This window comes from Musa acuminata, unplaced genomic scaffold, assembly GCF_036884655.1.
Source record: "Musa acuminata AAA Group cultivar baxijiao unplaced genomic scaffold, Cavendish_Baxijiao_AAA HiC_scaffold_412, whole genome shotgun sequence".
Classification (NCBI taxonomy): Eukaryota; Viridiplantae; Streptophyta; class Magnoliopsida; order Zingiberales; family Musaceae; genus Musa; species Musa acuminata.
In genome coordinates, this window is record NW_027020660.1 from 348,555 (window position 1) to 369,527 (window position 20,973).

Sequence of the window (20,973 nt, forward strand, 5' to 3'; positions counted from 1 at the left end):
TCTGGTTCGGTTCTGATTCGGTTGTTAGTTGGTTCAATCGAACCAACTAAACCGATATAACCCCAACCCTAACCCTTACCCAACCCTAACCTCCTGCCGCAGCCGCTGCCGTTGCCGATCCCGATCCCGATCGCGATCTCGCTGCTCGTCGCTCCTGCTCCCGCTGCCGCTGCTCGCCGCTGTCGCTGCTCGCGCCTCCCGCGAGCCTTCCCGCTGCTCGCGCCTCCCTCGAGCCCTCCCGCAGCTCGCGCCTCCCGCGAGCCCTCTCGCTGCTCGCGCCTCCTACGAGCCCTCCCGCGAGCCTTCCCGCTGCTCGCGCCTCCCTCGAGCCCTCCCGCTGCTCGCGCCTCCCGCGAGCCCTCCCACTGCTCGTGCCTTCTGCTCCTTTTCCCTTTCCCGCTGCCGCCGCTCGCCGCTGCTGTGCCGCCGCTCGCCGCTGCTGTGCCGCCGCTCGCCGCTGCTGTGCCGCCGCTCGCCACTGCTGCTGCCGCCGCTCGCCGCTGCTTCCTCGTTTCTCCATCAGGCTTAGTATATAGTATACTCTTAATATTAAGTTTATTTGAATTTTGAAATGATTAATTTTCTGTTAATAGATTAATAATATATTATTTTGATTTTAATGTTGTTAATTTTTATTTATTTGAAATTATTAATTATATTATATATTTTTATATTTTAGCGTCTCGCTTCGCTCGGGCGAGCGCCTGGGCGAGCGCCTAGCGCCTCGGGCGTTTGTGGACCTTGGCGCCTTTTGGCACCTAGCGTTTTTTAAATCACTGGGCAGTCATATGGTGTTTTGTTTGTCTTCAAGTTCCTTAGATTAATTGATAGTGGACATGTCACTCGAATCCCAGTCAAATGTCATACTAATCTTAAATTAAGAATTTACCCTTAGCATCACCCAATTTCTTCGAGAAAGAAAAACAAATTAGTCGATAACATAATGCTGTTGGATTTGGTAATTATCGATGAGTTTTGTTGATCATCCAAGCATTTAACAACTGTATCAATCATCGAGTGGACATGTCACCCGAATCCCAATCTAATGTAATACTGATCTTAAATTAAGAATTTACCCTTAGCATTACCCAATTTCTTCGAGAAAGAATAATAAATTAGTCGATAACATAAAGCTGTTGGATTTAGTAATTATCGATGAGTTTTGTTGATCATCCAAGCATGTAACTGTATCAACCATCGAGTGGACATGTCACCCGAATCGTCGATGAGCTTTGTTGATCATCCAAGCATTTAACTGTATCAGTCATCGAGTCCAGCAGATACTCTATCGATGTAAGGCCAGATGATGGGGATAACAATAGAATTTACAGAAAGGACGATGTAAATAAGCGAAGGATGTCACAACCGGGGGCATGGGTGAGCGAGCGAAGACGAATCAACAGCACCCGTAAGATTGGTTGTGAGAGAAAGATCAGTATTGCTGGCTATGGAAGGTGCCGAGAAACTCGATTGACGATTCTCAACACTATATCGTCGGCGACAATATCGAAAACAGAGCGACGAGTTCAAATCGGAAAGAATCGACACATGAAGCTCACTTTTAGGAGAGATCTAGAACATGTACTGGATCTTGACAAGAGGGGAGAACGTAGGAGTCCGCTAGGTCAGAGATCGACAACTCGATTTGGCTGGTCTCAAGAGACGTCCGACCAGGGCGATCTACGCTCGCTCGGCGCCGTTTAATCGGTGGCATAAAAAATAACGAAAGGATGGTCATGGTTCTCGACTACGGGTGGGCTGACGGGTGCATTATCCTTTTTGGTTTACCCCGCTTAAAAAACATCGTCGAGTCGGGTTTAAAATAAATTGATCTCGATCCAAATTTTATCGCTCGGTTCGGGTTATACCTAGTCTCGGTAACGGTGGAAAATAAATATTAACTCTTTTCCTCTCTTTTTTAGTTTTTTATTTTTTTTTATAAAAAAAATAATTTTTATGATAACGAAATTATCACTTATCATTAAGATAATATCGTATAATTAATTGAAACAATTCGATAAGGAAGATAAAATCTGATAATTATTTATAATCGATTGATATGAAACATTACAATCGATCATCGTCCAACTTATATTATCGTATAGAGGTTAGCATAGAAAGACGGTTCAAGCTTAGCTTCCCTGTCACTCATAAACATAAAATATCAATGGGGGACGTTAGGATAATTGTAAGCTATATTCTATATAAAGAAACATAGAAAACTGAAAGAATAAAAGAATTGATGGTTATGGTTCTCAACTACGGGAGGGCTGACTGGTGCACTATCCTTTTTTGTTTGGCCCGCTTACAATTGGCATCGTCGAGTCGGGCTTAAAATCAATTGATCTCGATCCAAATTCTAACGCTCGGTTCGGGTTATGCCCGGTCTCGGTAACGGTAGAAAATAGATATTAACTCTTTTCCTCTCTTTTTCAATTTTTTATTTTGTTTTATAAAAAAAATATTTTTTATTATAACGAATTTATCATTTACCATTAAGATAATATCATATAATTAATTGAAACGAGTCGATAGGGAAAATAAAATCTGATAATTAATTATAATCAATTGATATGAAACATTAGAGTCGATCATCGTACAACATATATTATCTTGTAGAGATTAGCATATAAAGACGATTTAAGTTTAGCTCCTCTCTCACTCATATGCATAAAATATCAACGGGGGACGTCAGGGTAATTGCAATCTATATTCTTTATAAAGCGGATCGAGATCAATTGATTTCAAGCCCAACTCGACGATGCCAATTGTGAGCGGGCCAAACCAAAAAGGATAGTGCACCCGTCAGCCCTCCCGTAGTCGAGAAACCTAACCATCTTTTCTTTTTTTCTTTCAGTCTTCTGTGTTTCTTTATAAAGAATATAGCTTGCAATTATCCTAACGTTCCCCATTTATATTTTATGCATATGAGTAACAGGGGAGCTAAGCTTGAACCGTCTTTCTATGCTAACATCTACACGATAATATATGTTGGACGGTGATCGACTCTAATATTTCATATCAATCGATTATAATTAATTATCTGATTTTATTTTCCCTATCGACTTATTTCAATTAATTATACGATATTATCTTAATGATAAATGATAATTTTGTTATAATAAAAAATATTTTTTTTATAAAATAAAATAAAAAACTAAAAAAGAGAGGAAAATAGTTAATATTTATTTTCCATCGTTACCGAGACTAGGTATAACCCGAACCGAGCGATAAAATTTGGATCGAGATCAATTTATTTTAAACCCGACTCGACGATGTTTGTAAGCGAGCCAAACCAAAAAGGATAATGCACCCGTCAGCCCTCCCGTAGTCGAGAACCCTGACCATCCTTTCTTTATTTTTTTTGCCACCGGTTAAGTGGCGTCGAGCGAGCGTAGATCGCCCTGGCCGGACGCCTCCTGAGATCAGCCAAATCGAGTTGTCGATCTCTGACCTAGCAGACTCGTACGTTCTCCCCTCTTGCAAGATCCGGTACATGTTCTATATCCCTCCTAAAAGTGAGCTTCATGTGTCGATTCTTTCCGATTTGAACTCGTCGCTCTGTTTTCGGTATGGTCGCCGGCGATATGGTGTCGAGAATCGTCAATCGGGTTTCTCGGCACCTTCCATAGCCAGCAATATTGATCTTTCTCTCATAACCAATCTTACGGGTGTTGTTGATTCGTCTTCGCTCGCTCAGCGTCACCTATGCCCCCGGTTGTGACATCCTTCGCTTATTTGCATCGTCCTTTCTGTAAATTCTATTGTTATCCCCATCATCTGGTCTTACATCGATAGAGCACCAGGCTTGGTCAGGTATCTGCTGGACTCGATGGCTGATACAGTTACATGCTTGGATGATCAACAAAGCTCATCGACGATTCGGGTGACATGTCCACTCGATGGTTGATACAGTTACATGCTTGGATGATCAACAAAGCTTATCGATAATTACCAAATCTAACAGCTTTATGTTATCGACTAATTTGTTATTCTTTCTCGAAAAAATTGGGTGATGCTAAGGATAAATTCTTAAGTTAAGATCAGTATGACATTAAACTGAGATTCGGGTGATATGTCCACTCGATGGTTGATACAGTTGTTACATGCTTGGATGATCAACAAAGCTCATCGATAATTACCAAATCCAACAGCATTATGTTATCGATTAATTTGTTTTTCTTTCTCGAAGAAATTGGGTGATGCTGAGGGTACATTCTTAATTTAAGATCATTATGACATTAGACTGGGATTCGGGTGACATGTCCACTATCAATTAATCTAAGGAACTTGAAGACAAACAAAACACCATATGATAGCCTAGTAGTTGGATCAACATAATGCGTCGATCAAGATGGGATGTTTACCAGACGATTACTATTAGTAAGCTGCTAAATGAGATAGAGGCTCCATTATGTCGAGATTCGAAAGAGGAGTTGGCTCCTGACTTCTGAAAGAATAGCTGTTTAGCATGACAGGATACCGATATTGTGGCTCTAAGGAACATGAAAAAATATGTTGAAGCTAGTTTAGATGTATACACAGTGTGATTATATAAAAGATCTTTTGTCTTTTTTTGTTTTCTCCTTCCCATCAAGTATGTTTGAAACTCGTAATTTTTGGGACATTGATTGATCTTTTTCTACCTACTTCTCTTTGGAGATTCCACAGCACAAGATTTTGCAGCCCCTACACCTTAATTGCTTTGTTATTCTTGTGTGTTCTATTGATCGGTTAATTGTTTTGCTTTTACTTACTGGTGAAATTTATAATTTCGGTGAAGTTTTGAGGAGCCAAAAGGTTTCAAGAAGATGCCACGAACAAGTGCATTGGAGTGCCCTGGATGCCCACCTTTGAGAGCCTTGACGACTGACGTGCTCGGTCTTGTAAAAGGTGGTTGTTATTGCTTAAACATTACTCTTTCTTGAATGGTCTACATGGCATGCATTTCTTAATTACAACTCATGATGTGATATTGCAATGAGTTTTCAGTTGTCGAAGCTCATGGAAAGACTGGAATTCCAAAGGTGGTAGAAACATGGGGGCAGCCAAATGCTTCATCTTGTGTCCTTGCTGCTTCTTATTCTGATCACAAAACTGATCCGGTTTGTTATCACATTCTTTGTTGGATTTGAGTTATTATACATAAATGGATGCTATGACAATCTTAACTACTTAATGGGAGGTAAACAATCAAATCAAAGCTTATGTTAGTCTCCTTTTGGATCTTCATGGCTTCTTGGTAGTTTTGAAGTAAACCAGAAATCGATCTTATTAGTTTCTCTTGAATATTAATGAAAGCTTCACTAGTTTGAAGCTAATATTCATGTTATGTTCTTCTTTCTTAAAGAAGCAGAAACCTATTTTGTGCCTTCACTTTCCAGCTTGAAAGTTTAATTTGGATGATCAATGGAGATATGGTGGTTTAACATTACAAAAGAAAAGTGTATGTTCAAAGATTTTAGAGTTTGATTACGGTGGACAAGCATTCCTAAGTATTATACAAACTTTAATGTGATTATTCACGATTAGTTTGAGATCTAGGATCAATTCCTATAAGGAAGTTTTATAATTCATTGGAACCCTGTTTTGGATTTGCGAATTCTGTTGACTATAATGTCACATTCTATTTCACATTCTTGGATTGGCATGTAATCACTAAAGATGTGTTTCCACCTTTCTTTCCTTTGTTTGGAAATTCTTATATGTTACTCTAGTATAATTATATCTTTAATCTCATAACAGTTCGACGTGTAAAATATTCTTCTACCTTCTAGACATGACACTTGTTAATTGTTTGCTGTTCTTTGCAGCTTTTGGCTGTTGCTCGCAAGAATGGTTTGGTAAGTTATCATATATGAAACAAGAGAAAACCCTCTTTTTCTAGGTTGTTGAAACATGGGATATTCTATGAATTCCAGGTTGAGTGTCTAAATCCTATTAATGGAGAGGCTTTGGGCATCACTAAGATCGATCAACCCTTATCACTGGATGGCTCTCTTAATGATGATCATGTTGTTGGATTGCATCTCTTCAAAACTAAAGGAATCGATGTTCCATCAAGGTAACATAAATAAATGCCATAGTTCATAGCTCATAGCAGATGTAGCATTTTTTTGAACTTGTATCCGAACATTTTACCAATCTGCTGTACCTAAGATATATTCTGTAGAAACTTGTTCATGTGAAAGAATATCACAGATGGTTGAATTAAAATTTTAGCACCTGCCCAATTGGCATTTAGAGGGTCAAACCTATGACACTATCATGTTTAAAAGACTGCTGCAGGCATATGTATCTGCAGGACATTGAATAAAAAAGTTCAGATAGATTATTCTTGCTTTCAGCACTTACTCCTGTATTTGACATCCCAAGGTTCCAATGTATATAGATAGTGAAACTTAATACGAAGGTTTATCTAGTGATTCAAGAGCAAAGCTTTGTGGACAAAGAAAGTTGTATTAGAACTAGAAGAGAGGAGAACTAGCTGACGTATATTCACAATGATTTTGCATATGCATGCATCTGTATGCAAGAATGGAAATTCTGTACATCTATCGAGTAAAATTTAGTTCATGGTGGTACTGTTACTTACAAACTTTAGTTGTGATCTCGAATTGCATGCACATTCTTATATTCATTCAATCCTTATGTTTTTCAGGTCAGTTTCATTACTTACCTGTCTGGAAAAGGGTAATGCTTGCTTGAGGTCCATTCCCGTCGGTGATGCGCCAGAAAACTCAACTACTGCTTCTCATATTACATGGAATGTATGCTCTTCTGGTAAAATAATATGTTCTTCAGTGGATAAAAGTGAGAATTATGCCTTATTTGGAGGGTAAGTTTCCGTAAGCTGTTAAAGAAATGTATATGAGTTTGTTGCAATTATATTCATGGGTGACAGCCTCTTTAATAAAAATTTGAAAGGTTGTTATATTGCCTAATTTTGGCCTAGTACTTTAATTTGTGTTTTCTTTTCTCTCAGGAATGGCATTGAATTGAACATGTGGGATCTTGGAAAATGCAGTAAGATCTGGAGTGCAAAATCTGTGAGTCACTTCATTCTTATTAGTGCAATTTAATGAGAGTTTCTGGTCTATTTGTATTTTGATTATGAAGATTCTATCGGTTTGCTCTTTGTCTTTTGTAGCCTCCTAATAGACTTGGTATATTCTCTCCAACTTGGTTTACTGCTGCAACTTTTCTGAGTGAAGATGACCATAGAAAAGTTGTGGCTGGCACGATCAATCATCAGGTATGGCACTATGAAATATGTTTACTAGTTGTAGCTTACAAGCTAAAAAATGCTAATAGTTGGGAGTATAACTTTTATTGTAAGTCTTTCGACAACTTTTGCAATTGTTGCCATGAGATCGAGGATACATTTGAAAGTCTTAAGTTTGATTTTATGATAACAGTGCCTGACCAAACTTTTTTACAAATACTGCTTGCACATTTGGAGTGTTAACCAACTTGTAGTTAATAAACAGTTTTCTTCTGTTTATTGATTAATGTTGAAATATTCTTGACCATATGGTCTATCCTGGTTAATGAATCTTTTGTATATGGTTAATAGTTCTTGACCCATTGCTTTAGAAGTTGAGAAAATGATGTAAACTAATTACTCAGTCCGCATGAGATTTTAATGACCAGTATGCTGTTATTCTCTTATTTGTTAAAAATTATATCTTGTGATAGGTTCGTCTTTATGACACTTCAGCACAGAGGAGACCTATAATTTCAGTCGACTTTAGAGAATCTCCAATTAAAGCAGTTTGTGAAGATCTAGATGGCTATACAGTCTATGTAGGCAATGGTTCTGGGGATCTTGCTTCATTTGATATGAGAACAGGTAAAAGTCATAGTTCTAAATGTACACCATGCGGCTATGCTTTAATTTTATTTACCTGATTCATTCATCCTCTTTAGTTTGTTGTTTTTTATGATCATAATCTCATGATTCTGAAATTTAATGTATGAGAACTAGTGAAAGTCATAGTTCTACAAGGTCACTGTGCAACTACATTGTTAATTATATTTAGCTGTTTTGTTTATTTCTCTTTTGTTTTCTTTTTTTGTGGATATAATTTCTTGATTGGATATAATTTCTTGATCAGATCCTTTCTCTGATTGTCGTTTAGTTATCATCTCATATCTAAGACTCTTTGATTCTTATAGACATTTATCAGATGTCTAGCTACTTGTTCCTACTCCCATAATAAATTAAGTCCTATTACCATAATGGACAAAATTATCACGGTTTCTTATTTTATTTCATCGATAAAACCTTTTTAGTTTTTGGGCTGTCCGATGAACCTCAACTTGTTATTCCTTTATGGTCAAATTGTTGGAGTTAAAACTTTCAGTAGAACAGAAAATTCTTTCAAACAGTTTTATGTCAGACAATATATGTGGCTACATCATAAGCAATTTTAGAAGCAATCAGCTGATGTTGAAGGCCTTTATGAAATCGTAAAAAAAGTTTAAGACTCAACATGAATTAAGAATATTGAACCAGGAATAGTCAGTTCCAACAAGGAAACTAAAGGTTTGAATGTGACATGTGTTGCAGGTATGGTATGCAAAAAGGAAATTATGCTAACTTCTATATTACATAGTTTTCTCAGTTGATTACATGATGTTCTAATTTCTTTTCATTGTCAATGAACTGGCTCAACTATTCTTAACTATGTGCGGTATAGTCATCCTCCTGGTTTTTGTGCAGTAATGCTTTCTGTCATTTCTGAGAAGTTCATGCTTTATGTTTACATTTTTGGTGACCTGTGCTCTTGGATTAAGGATTTGGTCCAAAGAATGTTAATGAAGTGAGCTCATTATCAGAGACGGAACTAGCTTGACTCACTTGGAACTTTTATTTTCTGTTATTAACTTAGTTCAAGTAATAATATTTCATCTAATTAACTGAGTAGATTTTTCCAATGTGAGCTTGAAGCTAGGACATGCTTATAGCTGAAAAATTTTATTTAACAATTCAAATTCCTAGTGTTGTTAAAATATTGGGTAGTACCATTCATTTTAGTTTTTTGAATTGTAGTATTTACCGTTATTCTGATGCTTATTATTTTGAAATATCTGAGTTTTCTTGTAATGGTTTCACATTTGTATCACCTGTTAGACAGTTAATAATTAGCTTCTATCAATGATGAATTGGCCCCTGGTGATTCAAGTGATTCAGGGTTACTAATATTTAGAACTAACTCCTGATGTTGACTAGATGGCAGTCGATTTCCTTGTTTTCAGGAAAACTGATGGGATGCTTTATTGGTAAGTGCTCTGGAAGCATCAGATCTATAGCGAGACATCCAGAACTTCCCGTGATAGCATCTTGTGGTAAGAAGTTGTATACTGTTAATTCAACATATTCAGTCAACTTTACTTCTACCATGGCACAAAATAGTGTTTTGTTTCCTCGAAAAAAAGGAAAGAGAATAGTGTTCCATGTTGGAAGTTTTTAGTTTATAACTCAGATATACCAAATTTAATATATTTGGTGGTTTTCATTTAATGTAACTTTTCAAGCTTTCTATTGTTCTTTGATTTGTTGAGTAACGATCCTCCATGGATTATCAGCCATTTTTGGATTTTATCCTTTAAAAATTCTCATTGCTTCATTTCAAGAGAAATTACTGGGTGCATACTGTTTCATCTTGAAGGTCAATGTTTGACATACTTTTCATGGTTTATTGGGAGTTATTTTACAATCAACTTTGTTAAAGATAAACATCCTTTTGTTTGTGTTTCTAATGAAAACCAGAGTGTTATGTCTAACATACGGCCCTCATCCTGCTCATCTTCGACTCGGGTTTATAAATTTATTACCATCCCTGACCCACACAAAAATTTAATGGTACTAGCTGTCTTACCACTACATGAATTTCCTACGAGAATACATGTATTATTATTGGCATATGCTTCAGTTATATTTGCAAGATAGTTGGGGGTTCATTTTTTCCATTGGGGTGAGATGGGATGGTGCAGGCAGGCTTGGGGTTGGGTTAGGTGATATCTGTCCTTGTCTTGGACCTAAATCGGTTTTGGAAAATTGTACCCCAATTCAACCGTGATTATGCCTGTTTTCCTGTCAAATCTGTTCAAACCCGACCCAGTTGAATTGGATTGAGCCAAGTCCCCTGACCTTGCCTCATCTTTGACTCGGGTTCATAAACTTAGTACCATCTCCGACCCAACAAAGATTGATGTAACTGTTATCTCATAGCTTATGAATACATTTTTTACTATTGATATATTCTTTAATTATATTAACAAGATAGTAGGGAAATTACTTATATGAAATTGCTGGGGTTTTTTTCTGGTGCGGTCGGATACGTGGAGAAAGGATGGGGGAGGCTTGAGATGGGGATGGGGATAGGTGATATTGTTCTTGTCCTGGTCCTGATTAGTTTTGAACAATTATAACCCAACCCTGGGTCCGACATCGACCTTGACCCAATCCCCAATTTGATTGGATTAGCCATTGGGGCAGTACACCACAGGCCTAGTGTGAAATTCTCATTTCTAGCTATGTCATGTTGACAGATTTTATTGAAGAAAATATCTCAATGGTAGCAGTAAGCATCATCAAGTTTTAGGTAGTTCCCACCTCATTAGACTCGGCATCAGATGGACATCATTTGTAATATTTGGATGTGTTGTTTTGGAAGTTCTCTTGTTGGTAATTTAAAAAGATGATACATTCTGAAAAGTGTACTGCCATACTTTGGGATACTTGTTTGTGGTGACGTGTACCTTGCAAATTCAAGTTTACTTTTTACTAAATGTTAACTATAATTTTGAACGTGGAAGACGTAAGAGAATCTTTTTCTCTTATTTTGTTGGTCCTAGAGCTTTGTCTGAAATTTCTTGTCATGTTTGAAACTGTAATATATATTCTTGCTATGAGTTTTTTTTGGTAAAACTATAGTTAAGCATGAAATATTTTTAATTTCATATGTCATGTCTTCACAAGTAATATGTCAAACTATGCTTTGGTGGAAGCCTTAGTTCTTTACTCGCCACATTATGCATTAGTGTTTTGGTCGTAGGTTTATAAGGTCATGCTTAATGATGATATTGGTTTATAGGATTGGACAGCTCTTTGCGTGTGTGGGATGCAAAGACGAGACAACTTCTATCTGCGGTATGCTATAACTACTATCAGTTCATAAATGGATCTTGCTTCAACAAAATTTTCAATATCCATTGGCTTACATATAATAGAACATTTTTAAAGAAGGGAATTTAAGTTTGGTGGTGCTTTGCAATTTAGTTCTTCCTCTTGGTTTAGATTCATGTTTCATGTAAAGCCCATTAATTTATAGGTTATACTGGGGTAACTGGATGCATATTGTAGAGGAATGCATAGGTTCAAGAACTTGTGCTTGCAAACAGTTCACGTTTTCTTTTTGGTTTGTATAAACCTATCATTGAGTATATTTCTTTTTTTAATAGGTTTTCCTCAAGCAACATCTAACAAATGTGGTGATCGATTCACATTTCTCAGACGAAGGTATTACTTATTTAACAATTTGGATTTGACGCTACAAATTCACATTTACATGCTCTATGGCTCTATACAACTTGATACTTCGGTAGATTCACATTGGAAATGAATGTGATATTAGTACATATAACTTGATTGACCTATTTCAAATAACTAACATGGTTAACATCTCGTGTGTCTGTTTCTGCTCCATACAAATAATGGATTAGTAGGTCAACTAAGTCCTATCTAAAACATAGCTAACCTCCATACAAATAATGGATTAGTAGGTCAACTAGCTTTAGGGTTAACACCGTGAACATCATGTACACCATGATAATAGTGTACTTGAGTGAGATTTTGAGCCAGTTCTGTTGAGGACATCTCCATTTGGTTAGGGTAGACTGTGACTTCCTAATAATCCCACTTAGGCAAATGACCTGACAGGGATGCTGATAATGCATGGGCTTAGGCAATTTGGGTCACATGACAAGGCCCACTTGGTACAATTTGGATCACTTGTTATGATGAACGAAGCCCTAAATGCATACTAAATTTGAAATAAAACCCAATCAAAACATATTCCATGTGTTCAGATTTATATAGTTTGATAAAATATCAGGGTTTCAAGAGTATACATACCTGAGCAACAGCATGCCCATGTGTGCTAGTTACTAGTAATATCAGTCCATGGACTTCTTACATCATTGGCAATAAATTTACTGTATTACACTATTAACAGCAAATGATTTAGACAAGCCTTACCATCAGGACTCTTCTGGTTCCCAGTGGTCATGGGCATCTCATTAGTTATTGTTGAATCTTTAGTCATGGTACCTCCATTTAGGTTTGGTCAAGTATTCTACCACACAAAAAAATCTGGCTAGCCTATGAAGTATTTGTGTTTGGGTATCATGAAACACAGACAAATAGGCATGTTTTGTGGCAGTGCTTGTCAGCACAGTGATGTTGGAACAAATTGTACATGTAGATTGTTGGTAGCTTTTTACCTAAATCATGTTCTAGAATAGGTCGGTTTTCTTCTTTAATTAATGTTAGAAAATCTGTAAGGAACTCGTTCGTCATGTAAAACAATTTGATAATGTCTCAAAATTCTTGTTAAACAGGTTCCAATGGCAATACTTGTGATCAACAAGCTGATCTACAAGTATGCGATGATATTGAAACCGTAGATAATGATGAATTGCCAATCTCTAGCGGTAAGAAAGCATCTAAAAGGAAGAGAGTTGGTAAAGTCAAGTAGAAAAGAAAGACTGGGGACCAATACGATGATGAAACAAGTGAAGCCCATGTATTAAGTCAAGCTGAATCTGAAGACAATAGTGTCTTGCCACCCCTCAAACAGGAAAAATCATCAGATGAGCACAGCAAGAGGCTCAAGCAGAAAAAGAGCAAGAAGATTTTGCCATGAAGGAAGCATGCCGGCCATCAAGAAAGTTGTGGTGAAGGATGGGTGAGTCCGTGATAATTCCATAATTTGTGATGACCAGGACTGAGCCCACCACCACCCACCAGCTAGATGAGTCTTGCTAAACTTGCTCGAGATGTCCAATTCTTTGAGAATTTGCATCGCACAAAGATCTTAAAAATAGTGGTTTCGAAGGTAAAATTAATGAATTGCATTTCTCTGTGGTTACGGAGAATTGTGATAGTTATATGCAATTAGAATTTTGATTTGCATATGGGTTACAGAGGATTCTCCACGAGTCATTTGTAGGCAAAGTGATTGCTTGTGCACAAAAACCTGATTCACATAATGCCGAATTATATAACTTGCAGTCCACACGTCACCAATATTTACCCATGACGATAACAAAAGATCTGACCCGCAAATACAAAACAAGCCATTGAAGGGTAAGGACATTTTGTTAAGTATGAAAAGATACAGCATAATTACAGCTGCTACACAATGACCGGGTAGAGAAAATGATAGTTAGATAGATGCATCATCAAAACAACCAACAACAGTGGAATCGAGTGTAAAATTAGACTACATCACACGATTCAAGCTCGAATTAGAAACCCTTACATTTCAGTTGCCTAAGTTAGTCACCATCGCAAACGAATGTATGATGTTGGCCCTCGACCAAGACGGCTGCATCTAACCTTTCTCTTCAGCTGCATATAATACCACCACCATGGTGGATATGGAACTCTTAGTGTTCCATGAGAGCAGCATCAGTTTCAGATAATGGTGCTGCAGAAGAAAAGAAAAAGGTTGCCACAGTTAGCGGTGTAGTAATCAGGAACAAGAACTATGAGCAATGCACTCAGCCAACAGAGTGGACAGTGAAGACCAAAATCAACACCCACACTAGGCAGTTTGAAAAAAATAATACCAACACATGCCTGGAAATATTAACCATACCGAGCAAGTCCTCGTATGCATCTTGGAAGAATGATGATTCCAGTAACAATGGAGGTGAGAAAACTTGATCCAGAGTGTCGTTGACTTCAGGATGCATTCTTTGTATTTTTTCAGTGGATGGTTGGAACAGCCTGGCCAGGTTTTTGTTCTCCTTCAGTCCATTCAATCTATTTAACATATCTGGAATGAAGCTTTGCTGGCTATTGGCATTACAGGAAAGATCTGTCATGTTCATCGGGGCCTGAACTTCTGGTGGTGAGGAGAAAACCAGTTGTTGATTTCTCCAGTTGTAGTAATCAGGAACATCGTCGATTTCTTTCTGAAAAGCAGCATCTGTTGTTGATAGAGGTATAAAGAAGTGTTCAGAACCATCATCACTGCTTCTTTCCTGCAACAATTCTGAGTTGCTTGATGAGCTTGATAGTGCAGCTTCACGAACAGAACGACGAATGTTGTGAGCATAATAATCATCAGTCTCTGAAAAATTAAACCACATGGAATAGTGAATAGACAAGTAAAATTTGCTCATCTCTATTTATTATGTAAACAAAGTAGAAACTGGATAATAGCTGTTGGTCTTCAACATCTGAATATCGCCTCAAGTGGGTAATGGCTGAAGGCGCTGACCTTGTGCTTCACCATCTTCATCAATTGTAAATGGAGGTGAAACTGTTTTTGGGGCTGGCAAAGTTTCCTGATTGGTTTGACTACCTACAGGATGCTGCTTTGGTGCTTGGTGGCCTTTCCCCGATGAATTTGGAGTTAGATTGAATAAATGAGGGAGTTTCAAAGTTGGACTACCGGAGACTTTCTCAATCTGAGCAGAGGAGAATTTACAAGTCATCTCAGCAACTTCATCAGTCAACCTTTCCTGTTAATAAAATTTCAAATTCATTAGCAGTACATAGAGGCAAAAAGGGACAAATCTTAAAGATGACAAATTCTTGAACTAGAGGTGATTGACGAGTTGGGTCAGTCACGTTGAGATGGGTTATATTAGGGACATGTAAGGTTGATGTGAATCGAGCCAATTTTCTAGTGGGTTTAGATTTCTAAATGAGGATTGAGGAACCAAACTATATAGCTATATGGTCAGAGTGGTTGATCATATTTGGTTTTGCATGTCAGAAGGGGATTCAAGAAGATATAATTAAAACATTGCTATAAGCAAAATGTATGCTTGACCTTAACATAGCCAACCAGCCAACAGGTCAAGAGTTCTCGACCAGGCTCTGAACTATGTTCATGACAAGTTATCCTAAACAGTCTGGTGGGTTTGGTTTGACTTGGTGCATGTGATTAGCAATTGATGCCTCTACTTAAAGCAGCTGTTCTGTGCTGTAGATCTATGTTCCGTTACATTTAGTTAAGATATATCATAAATCTGGATACAGAGCAACCCTGCTTTTCCAAATAACTGCATCTTGAAAAGTAACTTGATATACAGTCATTTTCCTTTTAAGTTATAGAATTTTGTTAGCCAGCAGCATATACTTCAGCAAATCCACACTGGCCATTTTGGTGACCACCGGGATTCCTGGTGTGGAACCTTATATAATTAGTCCATGGTTGCTGTGGCACTTTAGTGCTCATTACTTTAGTTCACACAGATTATACTTGTTAAGTAATGTTTAATGCTTTAGTGATGAAAATTGTAAAATGTGGTAGTCATGCTGCATATTATGTTGCATATGGATATAGGGAAATTCATCCTCCGATGTTTCTAGAGTAGATACAGTAGCATTTCTATAATCCTAGTTTGCCTATTTGATGGGCATCTTGGAGTTGGATATACCTGATGAACACATTTCTTTAGAGCATCATTACCTCTATGGGAGTAATCAAGTTGTGGATTAGTTAGAATCAGATGCTGCTGGAACTATTAGTTATGTGTGGCATGAAGACACCCTAAGGCTTCTGTTAAATCTAAACTTGTGGATTCTTGTGGTTGCATTTTCTCAAGGAGAGGCAAGCAGTGTTTTGTTACAGAAAAGAAAACAAAAAATTAGGCAATTTTGTGTCAAGTTTCTTAGGAGAAATTTAAACCACATTTCAACAGGCAAATAACTTGCTGCACAACCACGTAATGGTATGTTCATGATCACGGTTGCCGTTTGTGACTATCAGTTTTCCCAGCTTGATTCGTCTCAATACCACAGTTTGATAATTTTTTGATGTATCAATGAAAATAACGTTTTAGCATTTGCAAGCTAATTAATGGTTGCAAGGACCAAAAGTAAGTTTTTTATATAGTGAAGTGGAAACTGTAAGAAAATTATATATTTATTTTGTAGGCAGCAAAATTTATCTATGATTTTCTATTCATTCAACTTCTGATGAATATCTTGACAATTAATGCAGATTTCTCTTTGAAAGTTGACATATTCTATAAATAGTTACCTTATCACCATAGTATTTTTCATGTCAATGTCTCAAATGTTATTTAATGCTGCCGTTTTTTTGGTGTCTGATAACATGTGTTTATTAAGAGAGCGACTTAATTCTTTATTTGTGCTTTTTTTCCTGTTTGTTTATTTTGCTGATTGCTTTTCAACCTTTGCTGCTAAAGGTGAAAGCTAATGAAGGGGAGGGCTCGGAACTGCTTCGTAGTGCATCTGACAGCAGTAGCAGTGGGCATGCGGAATCACTCGCTGCAACTCTTGCAGAACATCGCCAACATTTAGTTTGCATACAGGTCTAGTGATACCAGGATAACACTAATCATTTACGGGCTAGTCCTCCCTGTAAAATTTCAGACCTTTATCCCTTTACTTTTATGATAATCCTTTTACTAATTCATGGGCAATTCTATTTTTCACGGGGCCTGCTGCCTATTGTCTTCAAACAAAATGCTAACTGCATACATGAAACATAACAACTGTCAGATCAGCTTGTGCTACAAATGGGTTTTCTGGTTAGATGGACAAGTTTCGTAAGATTTACCTCGGATGTTGCAAGTAGAGGAACCCTGTATAGGCCAATGTCAGTTGTCTATGCTTTCCATGATAATGTTCTCCAAATGTAATCTTCTTTTATAGATTAACTTAAGCCAAAAGACAACGTGGTTCGAAGTGCTTTATGAATCGAGGTGCATGTGAATCAATTATATATGAGCTCTTGTATAAGTTGGAAATTTGCGATGTTGTATTATTTATTATAACCTTTAGAAATGTTAGTTTTTTTGCAGTTGTGTTAAACCCAGCTACAAAACCATGTGCTTGCTGTTAACCTTAGTGGGTTGCTTGCAAGTGCTGGGTAATAAGCTCTTGAAGAAAGATGGATATTCTTAAAGTACTTCATGGAATGTGAAAAAGGAAGAAAAAAAAGAAAGTCAAACCTTATATCCTTGTTGCTTTTTCGTTTTTCTACTTCCTTTGGTTTTAGACCTCGCACCGATAGTAATATAAAAATTAAAAACCTCGGCTTTGATTTCACGGATGTCTTTTGTCCTTTCCTAGGCACTGCAGTTTTGGTCATTTTAATTTGAGGAAAACAATTCTAAGACCATAGTGATGATGATATAGCAATGATGTGGAATCAGACAGGTAATGGGTTATGAAGATACAATCACATAAAATTGGGATTCTAAGTACTCCGCAAAGTCAGTATGTATTTGTGAGAAAAGGTCATCTAAGAAAGCAACCGTGCGCACAAACATACTTTTACTAGAAAAGCGTCATCTAAGAAAGCAACCGTGCGCACAAACATATTTTTACTAGAAAAGCTAGATAGTATCCAAAAGAGCCCAGCAATGATCAAAACTACATTCTGAAATGTAGATGTGAATCCATGCAAATCTTTTAGGTTCATTCGAATCAATCAATATTTATTACTAATTATTATTATTATTATTATTATTATTATTTTGTTAATCGTGATATTGAATTATATGTCCAGTTTTGTTTATCTTATTGGAGCTGCAATGCTCTTCAATGATTCTTCATATTTATGCATCCCATAGGCTCATCCGAATCAACCAAGTAATCGATCCGGTTGAACCAAGCCGAGGAGCCTCATCGAACCCGAATGTTTTCACAAATTCACATTCAGTTCACAATCACTGAGCTCAAACCCAAGCACGGCTCGATTAATTGTGTGGCCTGACGAATCCGTGCACAATCCGCTCATATCAGTACTCCAACCATCAGATGCCGACCTCACGGCTCAATTCCTATGATATAAAAGATCGTGCTGGCCGAGTCAAAACTCTGTGTCTCTGGAAGCCTCGGCACGGCGGAACCCTTGCGCTCGCTCGCTCGCTCGCTTTGAAGATTGCGACTTTATCGCGCAATCCTCGGCACGACGAAACCCTCGGCACGACGGTATCCGCATCTGGTCTTCCTTGCCCGTTGAGGTAAGTTTCCTTCTTCTAAACCCTAGCTAGTTTTCTGATACCTTTATCGCGCTTGAATTTTTTTTGTATTGTTTCTGTGAAGTGCGTTGGCCTTTGATTTGATGACAACTTGAGCTAGGGTTTTCGTTGTTTTCCATCATCTGATCAAAATCGCTCAATTAGGGAAGAAAGATCAAAATCGAAGACAAGAGGGAAGGAGAGATCAAGAAGGGTAAGAAAAAGATCGAACAAGAGGAGATCGCGAGGGGTTCTTGGAGGATGAGATGGCGTTGAAATTTCTGAACGAGAATGGATGGCACACCGGGAGCCTCCGGAACATCCTGTGCTTCAGGACTTTCTTGATAGGAACTGTCTGACTAGGCAATTAAAGATACTTTGATTAAATTTATTGTTGCCTCTACTCTCCACATTTGGAAAAAGTATTATTAAGTCTCCATATGCTTAAATATCTCATTCGGGATTGTGATATTTCTTTGATGCAACCTTTTATAATAACGACTGTATTCTGAAGCCCTGTTCAAGATGTAGAAAATTTGACGTTCAATTGATGCCTAACAACGACATCGTCATCACGCAATACGCCATATCTTTATACTCAATCATGATGATTCACAAAAAATAAAAATCATGATAAAAGTACATAATAATCCTAAAAATAGTGGATCTTGACAATGCCAATTGTAAGCGGGCCAAACCAAAAAAGATAGTGCACCCGTCAGCCCTCCCGTAGTCGAGAACCCTAACCATCCTTTTTTTTCTTCTTTCAGTCTTCTGTGTTTCTTTATAAAGAATATAGCTTGCAATTACCCTAACGTCCCCCATTGATATTTTATGCATATGAGTGACAGGGGAGCTAAACTTGAACCGTCTTTCTATGCTAACCTCTACACGATAATATATGTTGGACGGTGATCGACTATAATGTTTCATATCAATCGATTATAATTAATTATCAGATTTTATCTTCCCTATCGACTTGTTTTAATTAATTGTACGATATTATCTTAACGGTAAGTGATAATTTCGTTATTAAAAAAAATAATTTTTTTATAAAACAAAATAAAAAATCGAAAATGAGAGGAAATGAGTTAATGTCTATTTTCCACCGTTACCGAGACAAGGCATAACCCGAACCAAGCGATAGAATTTGGATCGAGATCAATTGATTTCAAGCCCGACTCGACGATGCCAATTGTAAGTGGGCCAAACAAATAAGGATAGTGCACCCGTCAGCCCTCCCGTAGTCGAGAACCCTAACCATCCTTTCTTTTCTTCTTTCGGTCTTCTGTGTTTCTTTATAAAGAATATACCTTGCAATTAACCTAACGTCCCCCATCGATATTTTATGCATATGGGTGACAGGGGAGCTAAGCTTGAACCGTCTTTCTATGCTAACCTCTACACGATAATATATGTTGAACGGTGATCGACTCTAATGTTTCATATCAATCGATCATAATTAATTATCAGATTTTATCTTCCCTAAAGACCTGTTTCAATTAATTGTACGATATTATCTTAATGGTAAGTGATAATTTCGTTATAATAAAAAATATTTTTTTATAAAACAAAATAAAAAACCGAAAAAGAGAGGAAATAAGTTAATGCCTATTTTCCACCGTTACCGAGACAGGGCATAAACCGAACCGAGCAATAGAATTTTGATCGAGATCAATTGATTTCAAGCCCGACTCGACGATGCCAATTGTAAGTGGGCCAAACCAAAAAGGATAGTGCACCCGTCAGCCCTCCCGTAGTCGAGAACCCTAACCATTCTTTCTTTTCTTCTTTCAGTCTTCTGTGTTTCTTTATTAAGAATATAGCGTGCAATTATCCTAACGTCCCCTATCGATATTTTATACATATGGGTGACAAGAGAGCTAAGCTTGAACCGTCTTTCTATGCTAACCTCTACACGATAATATATGTTGGACGGTGATCGACTCTAATGTTTTATATCAATCGATTATAATTAATTATCAGATTTTATCTTCCCCGTCGACTCGTTTCAATTAATTATACGATATTATCTTAATGGTAAGTGATAATTTCATTATCATAAAAAATATTTTTTTTATAAATCAAAATAAAAAACTGAAAAAGAGAGGAAAAGAGTTAATGTCTATTTTCCACCGTTACCGAGACTGGGCATAACCCGAACCGAGTATTAGAATTTGGATCGAGATCAATTGATTTTAAACCCGACTCGACGATGTAAATTGTAAGCGGGCCAAACCAAAAATGATAGTGCACCCGTCAGCCCTCCCGTAGTCGAGAACCATAACCATGCTTTCTTTTCTCCTTTCAGTCTTCTGTGTTTTTTTATAAAGAATATAGCTTACAATTACCTTAACGTCCCCCATTGATATTTTATGCATATGGGTGACAGGGGAGCTAAGTTTGAACCGTCTTTATATGCTAATCTCTACACGATAATATATGTTGGACGGTGATCGACTCTAATGTTTCACATTAATCGATTATAAATAATTATCTGATTTTATCTTTTCTATCGACTTGTTTCAATTAATTGTATGATATTATGTTAATGATAAGTGATAATTTCGTTATCATAAAAAATATTGTTTTATAAAATAAAATAAAAAACTAAAAAAATAGAGGAAAAGAGTTAATGTTTATTTTCCACCGTTACCGAGACTGGGTATAAAATCGAGCGATAGAATTTGGATCGAGAACTCTGATCATCCTTTCTTTGTTTTTTATGTTACT

The 20,973-nt window shown here is 37.2% G+C and overlaps 1 protein-coding gene and 1 long non-coding RNA gene across 3 annotated transcripts; both read left to right on the plus strand.

Moving 5' to 3' along the window:
- Window positions 1–3,410: 3,410 nt before the first annotated feature.
- On the plus strand, window positions 3,411–16,707 carry LOC103970980 (uncharacterized). 2 transcript variants are annotated; one of them, XM_065176215.1, is made up of 13 exons: window positions 3,411–4,893; window positions 4,993–5,105; window positions 5,814–5,843; window positions 5,922–6,064; window positions 6,662–6,838; window positions 6,986–7,049; window positions 7,151–7,255; window positions 7,699–7,852; window positions 9,262–9,351; window positions 11,103–11,158; window positions 11,470–11,527; window positions 12,628–13,124; window positions 16,459–16,707. In XM_065176215.1, exons 1-12 carry the CDS (start codon window positions 4,812–4,814, stop codon window positions 12,762–12,764), a joined length of 1,209 nt encoding a protein of 402 aa, XP_065032287.1. In that variant the 5' UTR covers window positions 3,411–4,811; the 3' UTR covers window positions 12,765–13,124; window positions 16,459–16,707. The 2 variants fall into 2 exon arrangements, with proteins under 2 accessions (XP_065032287.1, XP_065032288.1); XM_065176216.1 differs by lacking the exon at window positions 12,628–13,124 and having other exon boundaries at window positions 3,416–4,893.
- A 1,067-nt stretch (window positions 16,708–17,774) lies between these two features.
- On the plus strand, window positions 17,775–18,696 carry LOC135658688 (uncharacterized). The gene is made up of 2 exons (XR_010505552.1): window positions 17,775–18,243; window positions 18,406–18,696. It is a non-coding gene; the product is annotated as an uncharacterized LOC135658688 (long non-coding RNA).
- The last annotated feature ends 2,277 nt before the right edge of the window (window positions 18,697–20,973 follow it).

Coding starts and splice junctions, on each gene's coding strand:
- LOC103970980 (XM_065176215.1), top strand. CDS start 4,812: ATGCCACGAACAAGTGCATTGGAGTGCCCTGGATGCCCACCTTTGAGA. Junction 5,106..5,813: donor CTGATCACAAAACTGATCCG/GTTTGTTATCAC, acceptor TGTTCTTTGCAG/CTTTTGGCTGTTGCTCGCAA. Junction 11,528..12,627: donor TTCACATTTCTCAGACGAAG/GTATTACTTATT, acceptor CTTGTTAAACAG/GTTCCAATGGCAATACTTGT.